Raw genomic sequence first — 26,475 nt, forward strand, 5'->3', positions numbered from 1 at the left:
GTTCTGAGGAAATGTAGATAAATTATTGATGTTCAATACGGGAAAGTAATGGTTTTGGAAGCATTTTAAACCCATCTTGTGAAAACTGTTAGTACTAATATCTCTATGCATAAGGTTGCTATGGCAAGATACTCAATGCACATCAAACCACCACATAGCAGGAGGTGGAAAATAACATTCATTCTTCACTGAACTATTGTATTATACATAATATATGTGATGCATTGTACAGGGTACATTCATATATTCAGTTTATGCGTTATGGCTTTCTATAATTGACTTTTTTTATCTACTGCATGTTTATCTGGACAAGAGGCAATCTGGCATGCATTATTTGACCTCAACATAGCATACTGAGATAAAAAAATAAAGACAACCCTCAACATTATGAGCACCACTCACAATCATCACCAGGGATCTGACTTCTCTTTTCTGGAAACTATTAGTCCTTTTTCTCTGGTTCGAGCATAATTTGCGTGGATGCAATCTGTTAGTATATGCACGTGAGTTATAAATAAGTCTTGATATGACCTGAGCAGTGGCTTTTTCTGTTTCTTCTACAAAGAGGGAGACAAGTGAGTCTCTGCTATTTTTAAAGCACTGCTAATCATAATAACAACCATGGCTTCCTCTTGGAAACAACAAAAACAAAGGCCCAGTTATTGTCACAAATTCAAAGCAAACAGTCAAGAGGCAGCTGAAATCTCCAAAAACATAGCTGACAGGCTGGTTGAAAGCTGAGAGTAGCTGAGGGTGAAATTAAGTTCAGCACAACATCACATTAAATCAATATTGCAAATGAGCAAAAAGCTGGCTTAATGTGAGAACATTTCAGTGCAAATACATATTTTGACAACAGGAGTCATGACAGTTAAATAAGATTTTATTATTTTGATCTTTTACCAGGTCTGTCTCTACAGTGCAAATTAAAGATGGGAAAACCGTGTCTCTTCGCATATCTCTGCCAACAAAACCCAAGCCAAGACAAGAGACATTTCTAAATGGGCAGAGCTTGGCAAATTTAGCGGGGCTGACAAGTTGCAGAAGAAGAAGACCTAATTCATATAGTATAATGTTAAATAATTTCTTCTTGTTTAACTTTTCTTAGCCAGCTGAAATCATATAGACTTTTCCAACCTCTGTAAATTGCAACACATGTTTTTTTTTTAAGTATAAAGTTGTTATGCCCAAGTCTTATAAAAAGCTTCTACAATCCCCAACAATACACCTATTTTATTTCTCCATTTGAGTGGGGACCAACGTGTAATAGTGGAACATTTTTCCTGAAAAATATATTGCTAAGTTAGAATTAGTTTAGGACAACAACAAATCTAATACAAAAAACCCAACAAAACTGTGTGGATTGCTGCTGATTGTAAACACAGCACTAATGAGCCGTACCTGGGCAAATTTAAATTGGACACAACACAAACATAGCCACCATCTGATACAAACAGTAAGATGTCTTTGAGATATAAATGTACTGAGCTCTCTTGCTTTCAAAGTAATCTCCCCCTGCAGCAAGTGTCCTGGTAAAAACTGGCTGGAAAATTGCAGAAACAATTCTCCATTTATGCTTTTCTTTCCATACATCCCGATGCAAGCTCATTATTACGCTTTTCTATGCTTTGTTCTAAGATAGTGACTTTTCTTTTTCAGATCAATAGATATGTGAGCATTACTTCTGTCCATTCTGCACCTGTTTCTATACCCATGTATGCTGACAGTCACTAGCTGCTGATTCCTGAATGATCACAATACATCTGCTGTTTTCTAAATTATTCTGTTATCCTAGCTTGTGATTCCTGTTCCAACCCTCTTGCTGGATCTTAGTTGCGCTTGCTGGCAGCTACCTGCTCCACTGATGGCTAGCCTGATTCACAGGAGCAGAGCGAGATGGAAGTAGCTCCTGTAATCAAACATTAACACACCTTTAGTTGATGTGATACACCAAAGTAGCCCTCTTCAGAAATGATCACATCAGATGGTTAATGAGATGCAAAATAATGTGACAGAACTGCTAGTCCCAAATTATTGTAGTACATTCTTGCTTTTACGTTCCCGTCTGTCTCACCTCCTGAGGCAATGTGTCCGATCTGAGCCACAGCTAAACATGCTGGCAGAGACGAGCAGCTTTCCAGTTCAACTGTCAACATACATCAGCTTCCTGCTGATACTTTGTCAGTCTAGCTGTCAATCATAAATCCATTCTCAGTGGCCGGACTTTACCTCTGCATGTCGGTGGCTGCTGGCTCCACTGGCGGCTGGCCTGGCACTGGGCTGTGGAGGGTCCTTCCAGGGTGTAGCCTTTGTTGCAGGAGAAGCGCACCATATCATTGTAGTTGAAGCCATCCCCTATGGTGCGGCCATAGATTGGGCTTCCCGGGTGGCCACATGTGACAGCTGAAAATGACGCACATCACCCGGGGATGTGTCAGGAAGCGGGAGGCAGAGAGATGATGATGGAACATGAACATCAGCAGAGAAAGGGTACACACAAAAAGGTAAAGAGGAGAGGAGAGAAAGAGAGGGATAGAGAGAATAAATAAGAGAAAGAAAATTCAATAACAATGATCGATAGGTGATGTACAGTGACACCTATTATAGGAATACCATTATCATATAATTAACCTCAGAGGACAACACAGGGAATTAGGAAGCAAGGCATTACCTTATCACAGCAAGGTACACAGCATATTTCAGTGTACCAATAGGTGAATAGGACACTGACAATCACATTATGAAGATAATTATTGACTACTGACTTCAGTGCTAAGTTCTAAGACTTTAAGGATGGGAAGACATTCGTTGAAAGCATTAGCTTTTCTTTCCTAGTAATACAATATGCAAAGCATCCTTAAAAAGTGATCAAATTAAGAGCCAAGATTCAAAACACAATTCTTTCTGTAAGCTTTTGTTTTCATTTGAACATCAGTGTCCATGATGAGAAATTCTGAAATAACCAAGCACACATTCAACTTCATCTCTCTTGAAGTTAACCAGGCAGTGGAAATTGTTGTTTGAGCACTTACAGATACAAACTGGGAGGAACCCTGACCAGACGTGGTCCTGCTGGCAGATCCGTACTGAGGAGCCAATGAGCCGGAATCCAGGGTTGCACTGGTAAACCACTGTGTCTCTATAACCAAAGTTTTCCCCGACAACCTGCCCGTTAACGATCTGCTCTGGAACGCCACAATGACCAGCTGTAAGATAATAATAAGAGAAAAAAACACAAAGTACTGTCAACATCTCTTCTTTTACTAAATATTCTTTCAACATTATTGTGAGAAAAGGAAAACATGCACATGACAAACACAGTACATGACATGTAGTGTTTGTTCTTAATAACACTCTGTGGTCAGAAGAATAGGCAGCGTGAAGGTCCTTTTTTCCAATAGGAGTGATGCATTATGCATGACTCACAATGACTTAACTCAATCATTCCTGTGGTGCAATTCTTTAGGTCAGAGTTGTAGAATTTGATAATAACAGCCTACAGAGGCATTTACTGAGCAACGGATGGTAGTTGCAGGGTGGAGACACACTTTTGATTGTGTTTTCCAGTTGAATAACTTTGCATTTTGACAACTGTATTAGAAAATGAAATGAGGATAATGGTGATTTAAAAGGTCTCGGAATTATAATGCTGGCGAACAAAATTAGTTAGCGCTTTCACAAAACATATTGGATTTGAAAAGCATTTTTCAGCATCATTATCTCTGAATATTCTTCTAAATTCATACTGGCTTCTGCTTAACTTGTGTTGAAAACTCAGCCCTTCTCATCTACAGTAGACAGAGAGACGCATGTGAAACTCCTTAAAATCTGTGCAATACGTTCATGCACATGATCGTATTACTTTCAGCTACAATAAATCCCTTTTAGAGAGAAGGAATCTCGCTTAGATTTCCACTGCCACTTAAAAACACTGGGAAATTGCCACTGACTGTGAGTTTGATTTCCCTAATTCAATCCTGCACCCAGAAACTCAGTTGAGCATTTTACTATCACACTCTAGTTGACAAAGGCCAAATTCTCTAAAGATAGTGCTGAAGTAGGCCACCATACTAAGAGGTCCATGGCTATGTTAGCCCTGACAGTCATATAACAAGATAGAGGTGCTGGCTGGTCTTTTAATGAACTGTACTAATCTGGAGTGAAGCTTGAAGTGCTGGTGCCACAGGGTTGATGAATAGTCTAATGCATGTGCTGGAGAATCCGTCACATTGTGCTGCTGTGTGGGTTTGAATGCAGCTCAAGCAATTATGTATGTCTCATTTTCTTCCAGCACAGTGCAGTGATGAGCTGCGGTAAGCTTGGCTGTAGCATATTTTCCTTTTTATGTATCTTTACAAAAGATTAAGGCTTTTTGGTACGAGATGGCATATGTCTTATAGATTCAGACCCAGGTGTGGCTCTATATGGCCCACTCACATTAAGCAATTTTAGAAACACCACAACCCCCTGACTCTCGGGCTATACTGCAAAATGCTCGAATCAACCATAGGACATTACCATAAGTGACATTTCACAATTCTCTGTGATGTCAGAAAACAGCCTGATGAGTGTCAGCCTAAAGGAAGTTCTGAATTGTAACATAAGTTATTAGCACAATGCGAGAACTGCATAACAAAAAAAAACTGCACACATTTCTTTATTTTTACTGTTATTGGCTGTACACACTCAGCAAAAGAGCCAATTTGTAGATACTTTCTACTTTTGCATCTGGTTCTATTCTGGGCATGATGACCCAACCATAACAGCTCATATTCTGTCTGGATGGATCGTCAGCAGTTTTTGACCCAGGTCAAGCCTATATACTGTAAAGTAAAAGAGATCATTTAGACTGTGCTTACCCAGGCAGTGAGTCTCCATTCCACTCCAGAGGCCTGACAGGAGACACTCTCTAACTGTAGATCCGCTTAAAACATAGCCAAGGTTACAGCTGAAAATGGCTGATGCTCCAAAGGTTGTTTGGATCCCGATTTTTTTCCCATTAGGAGGAGTGGGCACATCACTGCAGGAAATGACTGCAATAAGATAAGGAGGATAGTAAAGAGAAGAGGAAGGGATGAAGGAGGCAAAGAAGCAAATGAAAAATAAGACAGCAGGAGAGTGAGCGAGAGGGAATGAGAGCAAGAAAGAGGAGACAGAAGTTGGCTTACATCTCCAGTCAATAGGAGAGGACAGTCATTAACACCCATCTTACCAACCTTAATGCCATAAAAAAGTGACCTGTACTATTTCATTGTGAGGATAATGAAGATGTTTGTCTTTGTCCTAACATCTTTCATCATGCTGGCTCGTATCTCCTTTGCTAATACACAGGCTATTCAGTTTTTATGGTACCTAAAAAGCAGTTCCCATGGCAGCATAGAAAAGATTTTCCTGCAATAAACAATATCCAACAGAGGCTGGGATTGAAAGACGTGAAGAATACAAAATCATACAGCTGCTGATTTAGTGGGCTGTGAACAAAAGATTTTTTTCTGCATTGCTACTATCAATGAATCTGGTATGAGGTGAGTCAGAAAATAGGTTTTGTATAAAAATATATAAAACATTTTTGGTTCCTTTCACTGTAATGCAATGTCAAAATATGAATTCCTTGGAAAAAATATCTTTTCAATTATGCTCAATTTAAAAGTCATATCTCTAAAATTGTGACAGTTTTGTCTTTTTGCTGCAGTAAAAGTTATCGGTACTTACTTTTACAGCGAGGCCTTTCACTCCTCCAGCTCCACACCCCGTTGGACAGGCACTGGATATGGGCCGGGCCAACACGGTAGTATCCAGGGTTGCAAGTGAAGATTATTTTAGTTCCATATTCGTAGTTGGAGCCATTGACGATCCTCCATTTCCCGTGGTCAAGAGAGAAGGAACTGAGACTTGGGCACATAATGACTGTGCCCAACAAACAAACAAACAAAAAAAAACACAAAAAAAAGAAGAAGAGAAGGGATTGGTTGGGGAGTGGACATTATTAGTTTTTGGATTATTCAAATGGACTGACTTCTGTTTCAATTTCTTCTCTTATCCCTTGTACACACAATGCTAAGTCAAAACCTACAAACCTATGTAACCATCCAGCAGTGTAAAGGAAATACAAAACTGTGCAAAGGAATTATAATCAGGAAAAAAAACATTACGTCTATGTCAAATGTAAATTGCAACTTTTCTGCAGTAACTGTAAACAAATGTTTTTCCACAACAAAGTTGTTCATAGATTGGCACTCTCTCAAACCAAATTAGTTTCAAAACAATCTGTTTCCTTTTTTGCCGTGAGTACATATGCAGCTGGGAATAAACACTGGTCTCAATAGTAAACATGTTGTCAATCACTCGTTATGTTGACTGTCACACTGTGGGGAGTGGAACTGGAACTATTATTCACCATTTCATATCTCTGTGTATTACACTACCAAACAAGTCAGTGATTTTCTAATAACACAGCATATCCAGGTTCTATTGGGACTGCAGTATTCATTTGTGTCCTATTACAATGCAGGGTATTGTTAAAAATACCCTGCACCCTAAATCAAAGGATTTTCAAACCTAAAATCACTGCCTTCTCCATAACACTTCATCCCTGATCTTATCTCTCAAATTCTCACTTTCCCTCTCCTCAACCATGCTATGGCTTCTTGTGGTTACCCCATTTCTTTACCTCACGCCTCCTCTTTAACCCAAGGCCTTCCTCCCTCTAACATCCTTTACTCACCGATGCATCGGGGTATCTTGTTGTGGTTGCTCCAGGTGCCGTCTGGCTGGCAGACTGAGGTCGTCAGCTCTTTGGAGGAGAGCCGGTAGCCGCTGTTGCAGAAGTAGGTCACCCGAGTGCCGACGGAGTAATCAGCAGCTAGCACACCTCCGTTCACTGGTGCACTGGGCACACCGCAAGACACGGCTGCAAGAAGCAAGATGACGATTGTCGACTCACAGGTTTATGCACAGTTCAGGACACATGCAAGCATGGTTTGCAGAGGCGGCTGGTAGGCACAGACATGGCAGGCTAACAAACATTCACTTTAAGAGTCACAGTTTTGGGAGCAAGTGTAGAAAACACAAGCAATAGAAAGTGTTTAATTTACAATAGCCGCTGTTTGCTAATTATTATGTTAATTTTCCTTCTAATGGTTACTAAAAGAAACAAAATGGAAATAATTACTCAAATTTGATACCAATCATCCCTGTAGAATTCTAACAACAGACCTTATTCATGGCAGACACTTTGACATGTCACAGCAGGGAAAGAACAGGTGTAGTTAATACCATTAATTTGGACTTCATTCAGTTTAGTTGAGCCCTGGCACTGTGCATGCTACTGAGGCTGGAATGGTTTACTTACTAGAACACTTATTGGAAATGAGCCATCATTAACAGAAAGAGTTGCACCTGTACTTTATCTGCTTTTACAAGACAAAAAGTCACCAAGAGGGTCACACTTCCTAATTTGCAAAACAGTACACCAACCGGCACGGACTACATTTATTCTGTTATCATTTAAGCAACTACATCCACCTAATGCGTTTATAATAAGGATGTGGGAACACATCTGTCATGTCAACCCTTCATCAAGTCATTTTGTTACACTGTGTATATTATAGGCCACTGGATCCATAAAACTGCTCTTTAAGTCTCCTTGCTGGAGAAATCCTTGAAAATATTACATATAGGATTGGGCCCTCCATAAATCTTTCAGGGATTTAGGAGGTTTTTCTATGTTAAATAAAAAGTTATTCACTGACTTTCAATTAGCTAATCAACCAAGTAACTCTTGGTTCCTCTAACAATCTTATTTCTGTCATTTGTCAGTAGTTAGAGCACAAAAAACTCAAATGACTTAGATTTAATTAGGAATAACTTATTACATTTTGTACAAGAGTTCCAAAGGTAACTCTTCCTAACATTTAGATGCTCTCTACACACAGCGCTGTGTCCTTGCTCCAATGCAGTCTGAATCTGGGTTACAATGGCCTCAGAGCTCAAACACATAGACAGCTAAAGCTAGTAGGTCTCAAGGTGTTTATCATCAGAGCTAAGGCAGAGGGAGAGGATAGAGTGGGGAAACCAACATCTGCAGGGCCACACTAAATAAGAACAGTCATGCAAACACACTCGGTTGATGCACACTGTGAAACATCAAAGTTAGGAATCTGCCAACATGGCCCACAGCTATTACACTGGCCCTCATCAACCCAAGAGAGAATCAATCAACATTCATTTGTGAGTACTGCTAAGCAACAATCTAACAGATAGTGATCATTAAAGCATTAAACACTTTTCTATACTGCGGACGGAAAGTTACAATGTGGGATAGTCATCTTCATCACAGCTTATAAGGTCAGTGGGCCTGAGATTTAAGAAGATCAATTTTCTTTCTGAGATGCATGAGCAACAATGATAGATTTATATGATTCATTTTCTAGACCTTTCCAACAGTATGGATTAAGAAAATAAAGGATTGGATAAAGTGTTATGGGATCTCAACCATCTAGTGGACAGCAGATGGGCAACATCTCTATGAATACATTAATTCCTTGCTGCTATGCTTGAGTTTATGTGCTCTGAAGAAGCTGTTTGCAATTACCAAACTTGACGGAATTTATCACAGGTGGGAAGTGTTTTTAAGTCTCTTTAAAGTATATGACATACATATTTCGATTTAAATGCATTCTGATAAAATGCAATCAAGCACACCATATGTTGCCGTTTGCTGCTGTGTGAGTTTCTGTGCAAGTGCATGCAATCGTAAATGCTCACATTTCACATGATGTGCGCATCAAAGAACCCAATTAGTTGAGTGAGACCAAACAGCAGCAGACACTGCATGCTAATGGCAAGTTAGCCAAAGTAATTTGAAGAAGTGGAAATTGACAAAAGAAGGGAGGATTGATTTCTGTTCCATTTCCACCTGACAGAGTTCTAGCTCTCAATCAGGCCAGATTCAGTTCAGCTGCTACAAACACAGGAATAGAGCTCAGGCTGAGACACTTGGCTGCCTTAAGCGCCTGCCTGTCTGCCTGCTGAGCGTGGGGCAGAGGCAGTGACCAGAAAACCAGGAAAGAGGCAGGCTCAAGTAGGAAATAAAAGGCTGCCAGGCCCGATGTGCTCACCTTGACAGGCGGGAACTGGCGCGTCCCAGGTGTAGTAGCCATAGGAGGTATTCTTGCACACAGCTGAGCCCTTTCCGATGAGCTTGTACCCCCTGTCGCAGGCCCAGCGCACTACGCTGTTGAGATGACCCCCTGTCTGGCTCACTACAAAGCCGTGCTGTGGGGAGTCCGGAGTACTGCAGTACATGGCTGCAATAGAAGGACAATAAAGGAGCAAGGAGAAGGAAGGGGAGATGAGTGGCAGGGAGAGGGAAAAAGGAGACAAACAGGAGAGATGGTGAGAATCAAATCAGGACAAGGGAGTAGAGAGCAGCAGATAGTAAAAGTGAAAAGGATGAGAAGCATTAAGAAAGCCCCTTTAGAGTCAGAACCCAGGGAACATGTCTCTTCACAGTAAGGCTCCATTTTAAACGCAGAAAGATAATGAGGGAAAATGCCTGAGGAGTGTCACATCTATTAAGCACGCGGGCTGCATGCCACACAGTAAAGGAAGTCCTCAAAGTCACATTATCACTATTCCTCTTTGGCCTATAGGCATGCACGTTTTCCATTTCACTTTAACACATGCATTTCTGCTGTGTCCTCCAGTTATTTGTTGCATTGCCTTTCATTCCCTCATCTTCAGCCCATCATACATAAAAATGTTCATTTTGATTTCCAGAATAGTAGCACCAAGCAGCTGATAGGACAGGAAGATACAGTGGAGGGATCTGAGTCTTACAAATGCTGTCAAACATTGTTTAAAAACCGGCATGACTGGGAAATAGCAGGGATTTAAGATGAAAAGACTCACACCGGAGTGTAAGTCAGCTCCTGTTCAAGTCAATCAAGTCAATGAGGAGTTTTCTTTACAAAATTCATCACACCGACTTGCTTTCACGGGAACACTCTCGTGTATTAAATATAACGGCAAGACACGACATGAAAAATAAATGTCTTTGTGCTTTTTCCATTATTATTGATGCATTTCGATGGAAGAAGATTCCCTCTGCTGCTCTTGCTTAAGCCACTTGCTTTATTAAATAGCAAATTAAGAATTTAAAAACCTTTTTTAAATTAAGGAGTGCAAAGCAGCATGGAAGCCTGCTGTGACTTTGTTACTGCCTCATGGTTTCTCTGTGTGAAAAAAACCCTCCTGTTGGGAGCTATTATCTATCATGTGAAAATAAAAAGTATTTTTCTAAATTAACGGATATTAAAAACTTGATGAATAATATCCTGAAACAATCATAGCACACTGTGAGAAAAATCATGGGGTCACATATTCACAGTACTGTACAGAAGTTTTAATGAATATTTGCCCCTATGAAGTATTAAAACTTGTTTAATTCAAGTGTCTGAAATATTTATGGCTGAACCCATGACTTTTATCACTTTCCTGTAGAGAGACCAGTATACTCAAATTGCACTAAAAATAAGAATATTATTATAAGCTGGATACATACTTTGATACTCACCCACATATCTGATGTGGAAGCCACGCCGGTTAGTGCCGTGGTCAGAGGACCAGCGCAGCAGGAGCTGGTGGCCTGTGGTGGTCAGGTTGAAGGGTGTTTCAATGTCACCGCTGAGTGAGGCCATGCTCTGGCTGTAGATGTTAGGACCTGACACAGAGATGGACATAGACAGAAACACATGAAAAGTTTCAGAGAAAGATCCAGGTCAAAGTAAAACTCAAATGATGGCAGATGCAGCCATTAAAGAGAGGATTATGTACCGAAACATAACAGATGTGCTAGTTTGTGTTAGTTCTCTGGATTTTTCTGACAATAATTGGATTACCCCTCATTAAGAACCCACCATCAAATATCTCCAAGATGTCAAACTCTTTCTCTGTCTGGAATAGTTCAAAGTGCAGAGTGATGTTGTAACCCTTCTCCACATTGATCAGCCAAGAGCACATCTGGAGATTTGGGTAGTTTTCAGGGAAGCCTGGACTCAAGATCACCCCAGTTGAGTCAAAACGCACCTCGTGGGCTGGACATTGGACTGGAAGAAGATAAACAGGAGAAGGTTAAGTCAGCATGAGGGGGAGACAAGATGCAGAAGAGGAACAGCAGAGAGAGAGAGAAGAAAAGATGGGGGCATGAAACAGAAGAAAAGAGGTATAGGCAAGATAAGGTGAGGAAAGTACCGTCTTCCCTGTCCACATCTCAATGCAACACTGTGACAGTAGGAATTACATAGAAAGACTAACTAGTCCTGAAACAATTACATTCAGCCCTTCTTATATTGCACCCAGGGGCTGAGCTGGTAAATCTGTTGTTGTCACCATGCTCCCCTGGTATCAATCTATCACATAATAATAATCAGTGGGTGAGACAGCTCACTTTGTATGAAAAAAATGGTGTGCATTTGTGTTTAGACAGTGTGTGTCTGCTTGTGTGTGACTTTATGTGTATTGGCTAAGAGTAATGCATTCATTTCCTGATGTCTGGCAGCTCTGAAATAAAGACAAGTCTTTTTATTCTTTCGTTTTCTTTTTCTGCCGGTAACAGAAGTTTCTCTTTTGGGCCTCTAGTGAAGAAACATGACACATTGAAAAGGTTAATGCGAACAACTGTTCCACATAAAAAGGTCACTGGAAACATTCAGACATGTATCAAGAAAAAAAGGTGTAGGAGAGAGTTGTAACACAAAGCAGTATGAATATCCCTGCAGAAGTTTCACCCAGAACAGCCTTTGCCTAAGACAGAGTAACAGGCAGAAATGATCTGCTAACAGTCAGTGTTTTTTTCTAAAAACAACGCTAATCTTCAAATGAAAAACAAAAGCCCTGTGTGGGCATCAAGGTCAAGAATATGTGTACATGGCATAATCCATATTTAAAGAAACACAGTACAATATTGACTAAGGAGGCAACATCTTATCTTGCATTATTTAGACAATAAATGAATCAGAAACATTTCTTAACTACTGTACCAATGCCTGGCAGTTTGTGAAAAACATGATCTCTATTTTTCTGTGCTTTGTAGTGTGAAGACTTTTCCTGATGACCCGTTTGTGACTTTTGTATTTCTAAAAGCAGTTTCATATTTCTATATTTCTTTGCTTTCTTCTTTTATAATGTGCTCTGTGATTGGCTTATAGTGTAGAATATTTTTAAACACGACTGACCTGCTTCCTGTTAGACATGAGTTAGTGCTAACAACCAAAATAACAGAAAAATAATAAAAAGGTCATTTTAGACCTCATATTTTCAAATTCAGAGTCTCTATAAAAAAATCTGATTTTTTTTAAACATACAAAATTTCCCCAAAGGAATATAAATCTTACTTATTTTCATGCAGTTGAGAAAATTCATAAAAAACAAGGTCTGCAGAACTGAGTTTCTCTGGCCCAGTAAAGACTCTCACTGGTGCACTGGTGATATGCTAGAGTTCAACACTGAGTCTTCAGTTCATACAGTTACATAAATTCTCAGGGCTGCTTCTTCAGTTCTGTCTTCAGCAGGGACCTCTGCTTCTTCTGATGCCAACGGGAATATTTGTCATAGAGCTTGCACAAATTCAGTTTAACAGAAATGTATGAAATATGTTAGTAATTGCTACCAACAGCTGCTAAATTCAATTATATCTACATATCTATATATCTGTATATATATATTTATCTATGTATTTATTTCTCACGCATAATTACACAGTGGGCTTATCAAACAAAAGACTGTTCCCCTTCCTAGCAGCACTTATCACATTAGACAGCTCTAAGATGAACACAATATGACTCACTTGACCTGATCTAATGATGTGTGTGAAGAGCCGTCTATCTGGTGTGAGTTTGTTATTGAAATAATTGAGCCCCGAATACTTGTTTAAATAAGCTGTCGTTGCTAGGAAACAAACACAAGTGTTCCAGTAAGCACAGTTGAGGCTTAAACAGTGTTACCTTAAATGTGAGGGTGCAGTGAATTATAAGAGGAACCAATAGACACTAACAATAGTTTCAGACATCTCAATAGTAGCTTTGTAACACCATTGGCTAATATTGGACCATGATAAGGATAGGAAGCTTCCCCGAAATCAGACTTTATCAAACAATTTCTTCATATGCGTTCTCTTTTAGTACAAATGCAGACATATGTATCATATTCGTGAAAATAATTCATCATTTCTTATTTAGATTTAGCCAATAAATAGAATCACATTTTACAGTGACATCCATTATTAACCTACCACCTTTCCAACACTGAGAGACAAGTCTTGTAATTCCTTTTGCAAAACCCGTCTGTGTTTACTTTTCTAACTCAACACCAACACAATGAACACAGGAATGATAACATGATGGGAACAAATTCAACAAAGACACCATACAATAAATCTTAGATTATATAGAGAAGATGACGTGCAGACATTGTTTTTTATTGCGTTTTCTGACACATAAAAATCAATGGCAATGTGAAGATCAATGTGACAACATTAAATGGGTTTGACTCAACCTCAGTGTGGCAGATGGTTTGCCAAGCAAACAGAGCAGTCAACTCAATTGTGGCTCTATCCTTGATCAAAGCTACTGCATAACCTTCCTCATAGGCTCTCTTATAAAGACAGAGCCTGGGGAAATAAACAAAAAAACAGGGGTATTTGGGGGGTGAAATTGCATAGCCAGGCAAGGGTATTTGAGTGTTATCTTAAAAGGCATAAAATGACAATTAACAGAAGGGTTTACCACACAAACACAGCAGAATGAGGGGGAAATGCAGGAGAATTCTTCTTCTGCCCTATCGACAAGCTGCCGACAGAAAATGCCCTCTTTACAAGCTTACTGTAGCAGTCTCTTGAATGTGAGCAGCAGGTCAACTCAAATTAAGTTCAACTTTACATGTCCCAAGGAGAGCAATTAGTTTCTCCAGAGTGGTGGCACAAGGACATAACACATCTAACACAAGAAAATGTAATGAAATCTTGAGTACAATAATGAGGTGATCCAGGAAAATGTCAAATAATAAATTACTAACCCAGAGGTCCTGAAGTAGTCCTAACAATGCCAACTTAATGCTCAAGGCTGGATATTATGAACTCTTCAATTAAGATATAGTATCTATGTTGCCTATTTGTCCAACAAATAGTTGCATGATTGAAACGTTCCTACTATTACAGTACTGATTTTACTGTGCAGTGTAATATGTTTTGTAATAACCCATAACATTTCAATGTGATTTTTTAATAGTGCAGCCTTTTTACGAAACTAATTTGATCTTTCTTCATAAGACTTGTACTCTTTTGATAAACAGCCGACCGTCTGTTAACTTATCCATCTATCACACATGACAATGAAGACCCTTTTCAGTAACTGACTTTCAAATATGACAGTCTTTGCTGTCCAATGTAAATATATTTAAACTCATCCCATTTGCTAGTATACGATTGATTGCATTGATCAACTGAAAAACAGTGTTGTGTTCCACACACATGCCGTGCCCGTCAAGCAGCTTAATTTAGTCCCTTAAATGAAACCTGTGAAATCACTTCAAATACAATATGTGACTTGTGGATGACAGAGGCTTGTTGGTCCTGGCAGAGCTCTGTGTAATACATGAGAAGGTGAGCTGGCAGGACCAATGCAACATGAGAGCTTGAAAAGTGTTCTCTCCTCTAAAAGCCTGCCGTCCCTTGGCATGAAACCGATACAATTATTCAAACTATTCCTTTATTTGCTGATCTGCAAGGTTGTTCACTTTCAGTTAATAAATGCATTGGAAGACTCTCACTGTAGTTTTTGTTTTACAACCTAGGTTTAATATTATTGTACATGTTTGTCAGACAGATAGAGAGCTTGTATACGAGAAGGCTTTTCTACCATCTATTTTCTATGACTCTTTACCCAGCACTGTGTAACAAGCTAATAAAACACTGCATGACTTCATATCTCTTGTGCTTTCATAAATTATTAATTTTGAAAAATAGAAGATAGGCCCAATGCAGCAAAAGCAAAAGCAAAGGTTTGCCCTGTTGTTTTAAGCTTCTAAAATGCACTCAATGAAAAATGTGATCACAGTTTTGTCTCTTTTGACATTTTTGCAAACACTTACAAAGCTATTTACAGGTTCTTTATCAATCACGTATAGGTATATTAATGTAGCATATTGCAGATTCTGGATTCCCTTTCAGTTCACCAAGCATTGCCTTCCCTTTCTGTGACTTTACTTTTTGCACTTTCCATTAACTAAAATGAAAACAGCCAAATTCTTACTTGTAAGAACAAAACAATGTCAGCCACAAAACTGCTTCAGGGGAAGAACCAATATATCTAGTCAGACATCAAATAATAAAAGCCAGGGATAAGCAAATAGGTTCCAAATCACTAGCCCTATGCGAAGATGCCTTATGAATGCAAGCTTCGGGTTTGTCGAGTATCTGTCATGCCTTGATCACAAGTCCAATGAGATTGCTCATAGTTTCTAGACATAAAAAAGACAGAAATGCTCATCAACCAAAGACTTGTTGACAATGGACTTGAGGGCACTTCAAAAGATGCCTATCTGCTGGGAATAGAAGCTTTTGAAATGTCTGCAGCAGAGATGTATTGCCACGACAGGCAGGCTGATGGCTTTTTTTTTTGGTCTAAACAAAATCTCTGATGCAAACGACACACACACTTCTTTTTGTTTTAAAATCTATCTTCTGAAAGGACATGGGTTTGTAGACATTTTACATCAATCACACTGATGGGGCAATTTGAGCAGACATTCAGGGGTAAAATAATCTCCCTGCCCTTATTAACCCCGGCCTTCTTCTGCCTCGCTGCATTGCACTTGTCAATGTAACCTGCTGATCGGTAATCTGTTTCACACTGATCCTCCGCAGTCATGGGTTTGTTCAAGTGGAGCACATGTCTATGATCTCAGGTCAGTAGTTGTGTTCCCCTTTGACATTGAATAAATCACAACAGAGATGCTGTTTGCCTCCAGGAGTCTGCTGGAAGGGACCCTGCTGCCAGTCTGTTAAATGATGCATCAACAGTGCAGGCTCCTGACTACAACCAACCTTGGCAGAGTGACATCCACACACATACAGGAACTGGACATATGAACACACATTTACACGAGTAGCCCTACGTCAAGGTACAAAAACATGTATAGGGTCTCATAAAAACATGCCCATAGACTCAAACTCAAACACTGAATAGAACCAACCTTGACAGACTGGTGGGGGTCCATCCATCTGGAGCCTCTCTCCAAGTCGACAGGTCAGAATCTCGCTGCCCACCAAAGTGAAGCCTGGCAGGCACGAGTACCGAATGATGTCCCCTATGAGGTCATTGACATTCACAATCACACACACACGCACATACACACACACACACACACACACACACACACAGGAGTGGACATGAAAAACATATACATCATTTAACAAGCCACCAAACACAAACACACACACACACACACACACACACACACACACACACACACACACACACACACACACAGACAGAAAAAAGCCCCACAGAGCTTTGTCAGTAAAAGCCTTCTCAGTAGCAGCACTTGAAACAGTAATCAACAGCACATTTTCTAATGAAGATTGACATCCCTTTAGCTAGCACAAGTACTAAAGGCACTTCATTACGTTACAGATCTGCAAACACATGCTGCACACACAGACACACACACACACACTCTCTCTTATGAAATGTGAATTACGCTCAGAATCAAAGATGCAAAGTGAAGCAGCCACTAGCCACATTATTTCCACTTCTGAACACTAAAAATACAAACAGCTTATATGCAGAGCTAATTAGCCCTGCCCTTAAACTCTTTTTATTGCAGGGGGCATTAGTAGATGGAACATTTCAAAAGGAAAGAAAGATGAGAACAAGGTAGAGCATAGAGCAACAAAGTAAGAAAAAGAAAGAAACAAACAGCACCTGGCAGATGGAATGAGACATTGAAGGTTGTGAAAAACATCTGTCAAGTGGCAGAATTATGGAATAAATTTGCTCATTTAAATGTATGTATGCTACCAACAAAGCTGTTTCAAATCGTGAAATGGACAGATGGAGAAACAAACTCACAAATCAATCCACACAAAGCATACAAGCAATGGATGAATGAAGGATTAAACCTACAAGGGAATTAATTATTCAATAAAAGGCTTAACACATTTTTATCTTTTTCTTTCATCCACGGCTTTCCAAGGAAACAACTGCATGTCTGGTGCAATCTTCCTTTTTTAATATGCACTGTCCCTAGCCAGTAAACAGGAAAATAAAATAAGACAAACCTATTTCAAACTCGTCATCATCAGTTAGGATAGTAGCGTTGGCAACAGGAGGGGGGGGCTGACATGTTCTTAGCTGGTATGCTGCAGGAAAGAGAAAAAGGGATGATATCTGCAACAGTTCTATTGTGCTACTCAAGTTATAGAGACAGTGAAAGAGAGAGAAGAGAGAGTGTATACATATTCACTTACACACGATGATCTCAAATTAAATTTCCAGTATCATATAATTCCATGCATCACTATCATGATCATCAAAAAAAAACAAACACTAATTTAGTTGAGTTGGGGGACATTTAGTTAATTATTAGAGGGGATTTTAAAGTGAAAACACAAATGGAAATGTATCATTTATAGGAAGAAAAATTAGAAAAGAGGTCATATAATGAGTCATTAAAAGGATAAAATTGAAGGCGTTCCAGTAAAGAAACATGGTACAATTATGATCCTCGGTTCTTTTGTGATCTTTATTACTGCAGCAGGATTTCAGCAATGAGGAGAACCGGAGATCAAATGAATAGGGGTCAGTACAGCAGTCTGGAGCGAAGTCTTTACTTAGCTTGAATCAAAGGGGAGGTTACCGTAATAATGCAGCACAAAGAAACCGCTGGTGCTGAAGTCGCTGTGGAATTTGATGAGGACCTGATTGGCAGTGGTGGACACGCCCTCCTGTACAGAGCTGCCGCTGAACTGACCGATTTGAGGCGAAGCTTGATCGGGCCCATCCCTGATACAGAGAGAGAGAGGTGGACAGATTTAGGATTTGAAGGGGTGAGGGGGGAAAATACAGAAAGAGCTTAGCTGGGGGGGAGGTGGACAGAAAGTGAAAGAGTGTTTTATATAAGTATGAACACCACTTTTGACCTGCTTGGATCAAACAACACAACTTGTTTAGTCAGAGCGGTATAGAGACATCAGTCAGGATCTGAGAAAGAAGTTTCAAATTACAACACTTAGTAAAAAAAATAAGTGGTGGAGCCAAGAGCAGAGCTATGATACAAATAGATCATGGGGGATAAAGTTTTATTTTTTTATAAAATCAGTGGTATGCTGTAGAAATCTGCAAAGTCCATAACAGTTATTGTGACCTCTTTGCTCTTGTGAAATCTTACTTTGAATTTATTTGGACGGTTAATATTTCGTACATGATTTTGGATAATGAGGGTGTATCCCTTAAGCCCTTACAAACCTGGAAGGATTAATGCCAGAAGAAGAAAATATATGGACTCTTATCAAAAACACCTAAAGCACTTCACCGAATAACATGAAGTATGAGGAACTGTATCCCTGGGAATTTAAATTTAATTGAATCATAATGAACTTTTTGTAGAGTAGGCTGTTATCTGTGAAGAGAGTGTATAGTACATTACTGTGCATGGTCATTTACCACTGGTTCAGAGCCATGTCTTAACTTCTCACTACACTAAGTCAAACAAGTCAAACTTTCTTTACATTAATGTCATAACATATTCAAAAAGGTGAACTGATTTGATAATAGAAGTCTGATTGAGGTTGGGAAAATGTCTACAGACTTCTCCTGGCACCTAAAATAACAAACCAGATACTGTACAAAGAGAAGAGGCAAGGGCGCTAACAGTCATTGACATAGTTATTGGGATGGGTCCAGTGGAGGAGGAGCTTCACCCTGGGGAGCTGACGGCCCTGGATGTTGTCAGCTTGACACATCTCTTGGACAGCTTCCATCTTTGGCAGTTTGGGATGTAGCCTCAAGTGAAAGAGTTTAAGTATCTAAGCTTTGTTTCCAAATGAGTGGACAATGTAGAGTGAAACTGACAAGTGGTAGACTCCTCAAATGTCATGTTAAATATAGAGCTTAGCCTAAAGGTAAAGTTCTCAAATTACATCTAAAAAGCTGGAACGAGCTGCCTGTGCAGGTCATAGAGCTGAAGGGAGCTCAAAGAACAGTCGGCCTTCTGTGCTACTGCTCCTCCCAAATAGAGCCATTTGAGCTAGTCAGACAGCTAATTAGTCTCAACAGGTAAGCCCCCAGCATGCTTATATCTTCAAGCTGGAAGTGGCTGAAAACACATTTATAAAACAAGACCGTCAATATGACAATACACATTCTGTGTGATGACTTGTAATAACCAAAAGATCAAGGGTTTTCACTGAGATTTAAACTTTTTTTTTCCCATTTTCTCCCTGGACGTGAGATAATCTAAAAATGTAAATGATCTAGAGCCCTTGGAAAATATTACAGCCCTGCTAAAAGTCAATGTAACCAACAAAAGGAATAGCCTTCTTCAAGCTGAATATGTCTGGTTCTTGTTTTATTTGATTTATTTTCATTTAAATGTGACTTGTGTGCCCTTCCAGCCAGATCTCCCTTACAAAATACATTTCAATCCAATGTGACAGTTTCTTGTTCAATAACGGTTAAATAAAATGTTTTAATAAAATGTAACTTATTGAGCTCTGACAACTTGAAGAGATTCCCTACACTGTTAATATTGACGTAGATGAACACATAGATAAACATATTCTAACTCTGGCATGGCAATTAAGAGGAAATCATTGAGGACTTTTTTTCATCTGGTTTTCAGCTGGGCTATATAAACTGTTCATAAACAGTTTCTAAACTGTACATGAAAGCTGCTATCACTGGGGACATTTCTCTATATCCTTCACACATGGATGAAAGATAGATGAATGGTGGTGGTGTGTTTGTAGACCTTTTTTGCAGTCCATTTCTGATGCATGCATTAGCTGCTGACAGCACAGAAACCAGGAGCAATGCTGCTAATGAGAGCTGGGCAGAACTTCCAAACCTCTGTAAGAATGTTGCTGCTATATCTGTGTCTGAAATAAGTAGCCTGGATGAGATGCATAAAATTTTTCGGTAGAGCATGCGGGAACAAACTAAACGCATTTTTCTCAGGGGCTATAAAAAACAATTAATTTGAGAAGACAACAGTGTTCTTTTATATATACAAACGTTCCTTTTGTTCAGGAGAAAAGTTTTTCATTACTGTCACTTTCAGGTAGCTCCAGGGCAATCCACCTGAATGATCTACACTAAATGCTTTTAGTATATGTGGGTACCTTTAATATCTTGTATATTAAAAAAAGTCCCACTGCAATCTAGCGATCAGCAAAATAGGAGATGGCAGTCAGACAGGGGAATGAAATGTTACCATCAGGGGACATATTGTTTATGCGCTATTTCATTGGAAACAGTAGTGCCAGGAGCTCCCTCCTCCCATACTCAGAGTGGTAGCCCCAGATGCTGGAAGGCATTTCCCTCCTCTATCCCCCACGAGGACAGCTTCCTGACTGCCTGAGGGGTTTCTATACTTCAGAGAGGCTACAGAAAGGTAGAAGGAGAGACAGACAGAGAGACAGCTGCTGGAGTGACAACAAGCAGGTGGTATCAAACAGTTTACCTCTGTTCAATTCTTCATTAGGAGTTTAAGTTTGTACTGACTAACAGACATCCAAAGTACCTCAGTGCTCATGTTTTCCTCTTTCTACACAACTCCCTTCTTTTTATGGAACACTCACTGGAGAGCTAGAATTAAACATCTACCATAAGTTTAGTGGGGAGGGGAAGAGGGACACTTGTGACACAGACTTTACTTCAGTCTTTTTGATTTCATCACACAGCATAATCTTTTTTTCTTTCAGCTAGGGGCTGTAAGGAAAGTTGTCAGGGGTAAAAAAAAAAAAATGAATCCACAGAAGTCCAGACAAAGGTCAACACATTTAGATGGCTGCTGGCTTCTCTGATACAGGTGTCACATCGAAAGCTGTGAACAAAGCTTGTTCAACTGGCCTTTGGCTTTATATAGTTCAACGGTCCCAACATTGTGTGCAGCTTTCAAGTTTGCCTTTGCAAATACTTACAATACAAAATGTAATCGTAGAAATCTTAAATAATGTCCAGTTTTTCTTGAGTAATGAAAACAATTCATACGGAAATGCATGAGATATGGCACAGACTTAGGTTATACTTTGTGGAAGACTGTTTGGAATTATTCAAAAAATAGTTCTTTGTTAGGATCCTGTAGTGCTTAAAAACATGTTTTTCAAGAACAGTGTATATTGAACTCTATGCAGCTCTTTGTAGTAAAAAGTACATTTGGCGCGTGCCTTAAGCTGTTGACTGATGAACAATGTCCCACTGAGAGTGAAATGTCCACTTACCACACAGTGATGTAGTCGTAGATTGGCTCTGTATTGATAACAGAGAAGTTGATGTAGATGCCGTACCCAGGAGGCACTCTGACCATCCACATGCAGTCCTGAAAGTGTGGATACTCGGCTGGGTGTCCAGGAGAGTAAATTGTGCCGTTCATGGATGTTACATTCCCTCCACAGAGAGCTAGAGGGAGGGGAGAAACATCAGAGAGGCTGAATAAAAATAAGAAAGTATTCTGCTTTTTATAACTCATGTCATAAAACCTGCATTTATGGTTGTGTCACCACTAGCCTTTGATAAAACAAACCATAACTTTGTGTTACAGTAATAGCTTATCATCGAGATACTAAGGAGGTGGGGATGCTGGATACACCTGTTAGATACAACTGCACGGGAGGGATGCTGGTTTCTGTGAACACTGAACACTGTTCAGACACTTAACCTCCCCGTCATACTCCATCAGAGGGAATGTGTTAAAATCTGACTTTGAACTTGGAAGTCAAAGCCATAGCAGTGCCCTCAGGATCAGAACAGGCCTGTAAACTAGACAGGGACAACACTGTATCTACAGAGCAAAACAAAACTATTTAACACTCTCTCAGATAAATAGTGCACTCTGTTGTGGACTTGAAGCGTACGCTGCTGCTGCTTCACTTAACTGATGGGAAGAGAGCCGTATTTTATCATCCCTGAGCAACATCTGAGGAGTCCGAATGAAATCACAAGAGAGGCAGCTGTGATTAGCTTTCTAATAAAGATCCACACCGTATGGCTTTGTAATGTGCTGTATCAGTTTCTAGTTCTGTAAAATGGTGCATTGTCACTGGTAAAAGGGACTCAGATGCCTTAATGTGTAAGAATAAAAGACAGGGCTATAAGCCCCAATATTCTTCTATTCAGAATAACTTCAAAGACCTTCTTTCTATGGAGTTTTGTTGATGGAAAAAGCATCTTCGTCTTTACTTCAGTCAGCTTCTAAGAAAGCAGCATTATTTTCGCAAGGATCTTTATGCACACTTTCATTTAAATATTTTCTTCATGTGTTTGTGGAAAGAAACTTCAGACAAATATCAAAGAAGAGTTTTTTTTATGACTAATAAATATATAAGTTGTTGACAATGTGCCTCTCTGTGGTAATATTTGGGTCTTGGTAGTGCAATACTGAGAGGCATCCAGTGCTGCTTTTTTGGTACATTCTTTCTGCACAAGAACAACACAGACACACAAACCCCATTTTCCCGTTTTTTTAAAAGGCACTATTCAGTCACCTTCACAGCGGGGGACCGGGTGATTCCAGTTCCTGCTGACTCCGTGCAAACATGTAAGAGACGCCTCTCCGAGCAGAGTGTAACCTGAAAGGCACTCGAAGGAAATTGTCATCCCCACGCTGTACTCCTGACCGATCACTATGCCATTACGGAATGGTCGTGGGTCTGGACATCTCTGCAGCTCGTATGCTGGAGAAAAACATAAAAACACAACATAGTCCTTACTTAAGAGTTCTTTTTCCACACTGGTTTAAAAGTTTAAAAAATACACTATATACTTTTTTTTTTGATTCAAGGATGCATTTTTTTATTTTTTCCGCTGAGGTCCTCATTGGTTTATTTCTCCTTACTCTTCAGCCTTTAGTAATCTTATCACCTTGGTTAAAGTGTTTCATTCTGAATTTTATTCTCAATCTTCTTTTACTTTTTGAGCCCTTGCACTAATATAACTCTCTTTTAACTTTAATAAAGAGGACCCTTATTTTGCCCCTCACCCTGGTAGACAGTGTGGAAGCCTGGCTTGTTTTGGGAGTAGTCGCTGTGAAAGAAGAGTGTAGTCTCATGGGTGGTGCTGAAAAGAGAGTTGGGCACCACTGGGCCACTGAACCGATCAATCACTGTTCCCGTCTCCAGGCTCCCACTGCGGACCTCCAGATAGTCATGAACAGGCTCTGTGGAGAAGTTCAGAAACTGCAGATGGATTCCTAAAAAGTAGAAAGAAAGAGGGTTAATCTAGGAGATTAACTAAAGATCTCAAACTAAATACAAAGCAAGAACAGAGGAGAGGAGAGGAGAGGAGGAAACAAAGGAGACAGGAGAGACAACAAAGCTAGCAGATCAGAAAAAGACCAAAAGGAGAGAAAAAGAGAGCAGAAGAAGAAATGGTGGTCCAGGGTGGGATGACAAACCGAAGCCAATTGGGAGTTGAACTCTCCAGCTGCAGTCCAGGCTGCTCTGGTAATTCCCTGGGAAGCCTGGGCTGAGGATGACGCCGCTGAAGTCTGTCATAGAGCCGCCACACTGAGCTGGGGGGAGACCAACCAAGGAGAAAGAACATGTCACTTCTCCACACAACGGCTCATTTGGAAAACAAAGAAAAACAACATGACCAGGGGGTGAATATGGAGGGAGGGCAAAGAGCTAACACTTTGTGTGTTTGTGGGGTTTAGTACATGCATAATTGTTTTGTGTGTATCAAAAGCAGTAAGAGCAGCGGTTCTGTTTGTGCCACCTGTGCTCTTAAGTATGTGTTTTTATGCTCTTGTGTTTAAATGCACGCTGTGGAAAAGGGGCGGCTTTGTGGGCGAGAGAGAAAATGAAGTGCTGTGAGTGGGCTTTATGAGCTCCGGGTTGGGGTGGGGGATATGGGGGGTGGAGGTGCTTATGTCACTGTGTTTGAGCATGTCTGTTACATGTGCAAATACATCTCTGCTTGACTGTGTGGATTATGCTCCATGAGGGCATTTTATCAATGAGGGCAAGAGATAAAAGACTCGGCACGCTTCTTGTTTGGTGATGCTTTAAATTAAAATTAATGAGGTAGTCAATGTTCAATACAGCACCACGGTTTTGCTCAGCTGTGGTTGTGATTACTTAACCCTCCGCCTGCAGCACGCCACCTCTCTTCTTTGACTATGCATTTATGAACATTTCCGCTTGTTGAGAAGGTTACACTCCTCCCCTTGTCTTACATAAACACCAAGGTGTAATACAACTATAGCCTCAATTTAAACTACAGGTTATCAAAAGTCCTTTGTCCAATTGCAACCACAACCAGCCTATATTTTAGTCAAATATTTGGAATGACAAGAATCATTTCTGCCATTTCTTTGGGGACTTTCAACTAATGATGTTAACTTGTTCGTACAGGAGGTTCTGCATACAACCGTAAAAATATGCATCCTGTCAAAGACATTTTCAGGATTTAGGGAAAATCTCACATGCATCCTTGAAATCTGGGTTCTGAAGGTAGCAAAAATGCCAAGGAAGGAAGGAAGTGATTTTTTAATGTTCTATTCTAATGTTTCCTTTTTCCTCTGTCATGACACTTTTGATGTCTTGTGTGAAGCACTTTGAATTGCCTTGTTGTTGAAATGTGTTATATAAATAAACTTGCCTTGCCTTGCACAGGGGCACGCGACCACTTTGATGTGAGTTTATCTGCAACATAGTGAGTACCGATCGTGGGGCGTCAAGGGTGAGCGTATGTTCTATGAACGAGCAAGGAGTTGAGCTAACGAGCAAACACGCACATCGACGAGCGGGCCTGTCAACATTAAAGCTGGGATTTATGTCTGCAGTGAACTGTGAAAGCCACAGGGAAACAACATTTACATGAAGAGCCCAAAAGTCAGTCTATGAATTTGAAGGCATGAATTTCCTCATTTCCATAGTGAAAGTGTGTTACCACTTGTGTTTGCGTGTGCTTGTGTACATGTGTGTCATTGGGGGCAACAGAACAGCGAGGCGAGACAAAGTGGAGTGGCTCCTTATTCATCTCAGGAATCCATCACTATGGCATCAGAGGAAATGTCAGGGGAGAGTCAGGACTCTCTTCAGGCTTATAAGAAATCGAACAACACACCAAGGTGGTTCCGAGCCTTATTGATTCTTAAACTGAAAAGGAATGCAGAAAATGCACAATCCACACCCCCCAAGCCCTCCACGCCACAAATCACCCCCTCTCTGAGCTCACGATGAAATTAATGCATTTACGAATACAATAACAAGTCCTCTCTGAGGCCAACAGTCGATTATGTGGCTGTGTTTTGGTATAAGAAACTGGGGAAATTGAAATAAGAGGGAGAGGAGAAGACAAACAAGAAAAAGTCAAAGAAACAAGGTGAATGGCAAATGACAAAATACAGACACTGACTGTGTTTGAGGAAAGAAATATGGTTTTGTTGTCTTCATTTAGAACATTATTGAAATCTTATATGCTGGCAATGTCAGACTGCATCAAATAATACATTACCTAAACACAGAGGTACGGGGTAATTCCACCTTCTGACGGGCCCAGGCATGCAGGTAATATATGCATTACCCTGTTCAGGAAAACAGACAAAAACAATAAATTCACCACCTCCTAAATCATGAGCAATAAAAAAAGAAAATAAACACCAAGAGATCAAACCGACAGGTGCTGAAGTCCACGTCTGTCTTGTGGATCAGTGGAATTAGTGAACAGTCAGATTCTTAGCTTTTCAAATCCTCTTTTCAAGGTCTTGTGTGTAAATATCAGATGGTATAAAGAGTAGGAGATGGACCTCTTGCTGCTACTTGGGCAGCGAGTGTACCACCAGGGGTCTGACTACAGAGAGATGTGTTACAGCCTGAGAGAACAACAAGACACAAACATCCTGCTTACAGATTTGTTTTCTTTCTGAAAGAGGACTATCCTAAAAGTGATGAATATCACAAGTTTATCCCATCTACAGTATTCATAGCAGTGTTGATGTTTTGATCCAAACTAAATTCGTACAGTTTGTTTCCTGTTGCCAAGATGCTTGCAGAATGCACATAAGTACATTCTTGAACCAGCACGTACACCATACTAAAACCCAAATCAACAAAAGCACGGTGTGTATGCAGAGTTGTATTACAAACACACAGATCTGAACTCAAAAGACTGTCTTTTGTTTCCGCAATGGCCTCCAGCCTATTCCTGATGTTCAGTTACTGAGCCTGAAGATTTTTGTAAGAAGTTAGAATTT

General features: G+C 40.0%; 1 protein-coding gene across 1 annotated transcript in view; it reads right to left on the minus strand.

Moving 5' to 3' along the window:
* Nucleotides 1–26,475, minus strand: part of LOC132984272 (CUB and sushi domain-containing protein 3-like) — a 226,300-nt gene that overhangs the window by 48,428 nt on the left and 151,397 nt on the right. The window contains exons 39-54 of the mRNA XM_061051035.1: nt 25,737–25,806; nt 23,671–23,787; nt 23,257–23,466; nt 22,763–22,951; nt 21,500–21,677; nt 17,917–18,062; nt 17,339–17,419; nt 16,252–16,365; nt 10,920–11,108; nt 10,565–10,723; nt 9,120–9,308; nt 6,725–6,910; nt 5,713–5,907; nt 4,860–5,033; nt 3,033–3,206; nt 2,230–2,403 (exon numbers count right to left, since the gene is read on the minus strand). Of these exons, the coding sequence (XP_060907018.1) occupies nt 2,230–2,403; nt 3,033–3,206; nt 4,860–5,033; nt 5,713–5,907; nt 6,725–6,910; nt 9,120–9,308; nt 10,565–10,723; nt 10,920–11,108; nt 16,252–16,365; nt 17,339–17,419; nt 17,917–18,062; nt 21,500–21,677; nt 22,763–22,951; nt 23,257–23,466; nt 23,671–23,787; nt 25,737–25,806 (2,545 nt within the window). The remainder of the gene's footprint in view (nt 1–2,229; nt 2,404–3,032; nt 3,207–4,859; nt 5,034–5,712; nt 5,908–6,724; nt 6,911–9,119; nt 9,309–10,564; nt 10,724–10,919; nt 11,109–16,251; nt 16,366–17,338; nt 17,420–17,916; nt 18,063–21,499; nt 21,678–22,762; nt 22,952–23,256; nt 23,467–23,670; nt 23,788–25,736; nt 25,807–26,475) is intronic.

This window comes from Labrus mixtus, chromosome 11, assembly GCF_963584025.1.
Source record: "Labrus mixtus chromosome 11, fLabMix1.1, whole genome shotgun sequence".
In the NCBI taxonomy this organism is placed as follows: domain Eukaryota; kingdom Metazoa; phylum Chordata; class Actinopteri; order Labriformes; family Labridae; genus Labrus; species Labrus mixtus.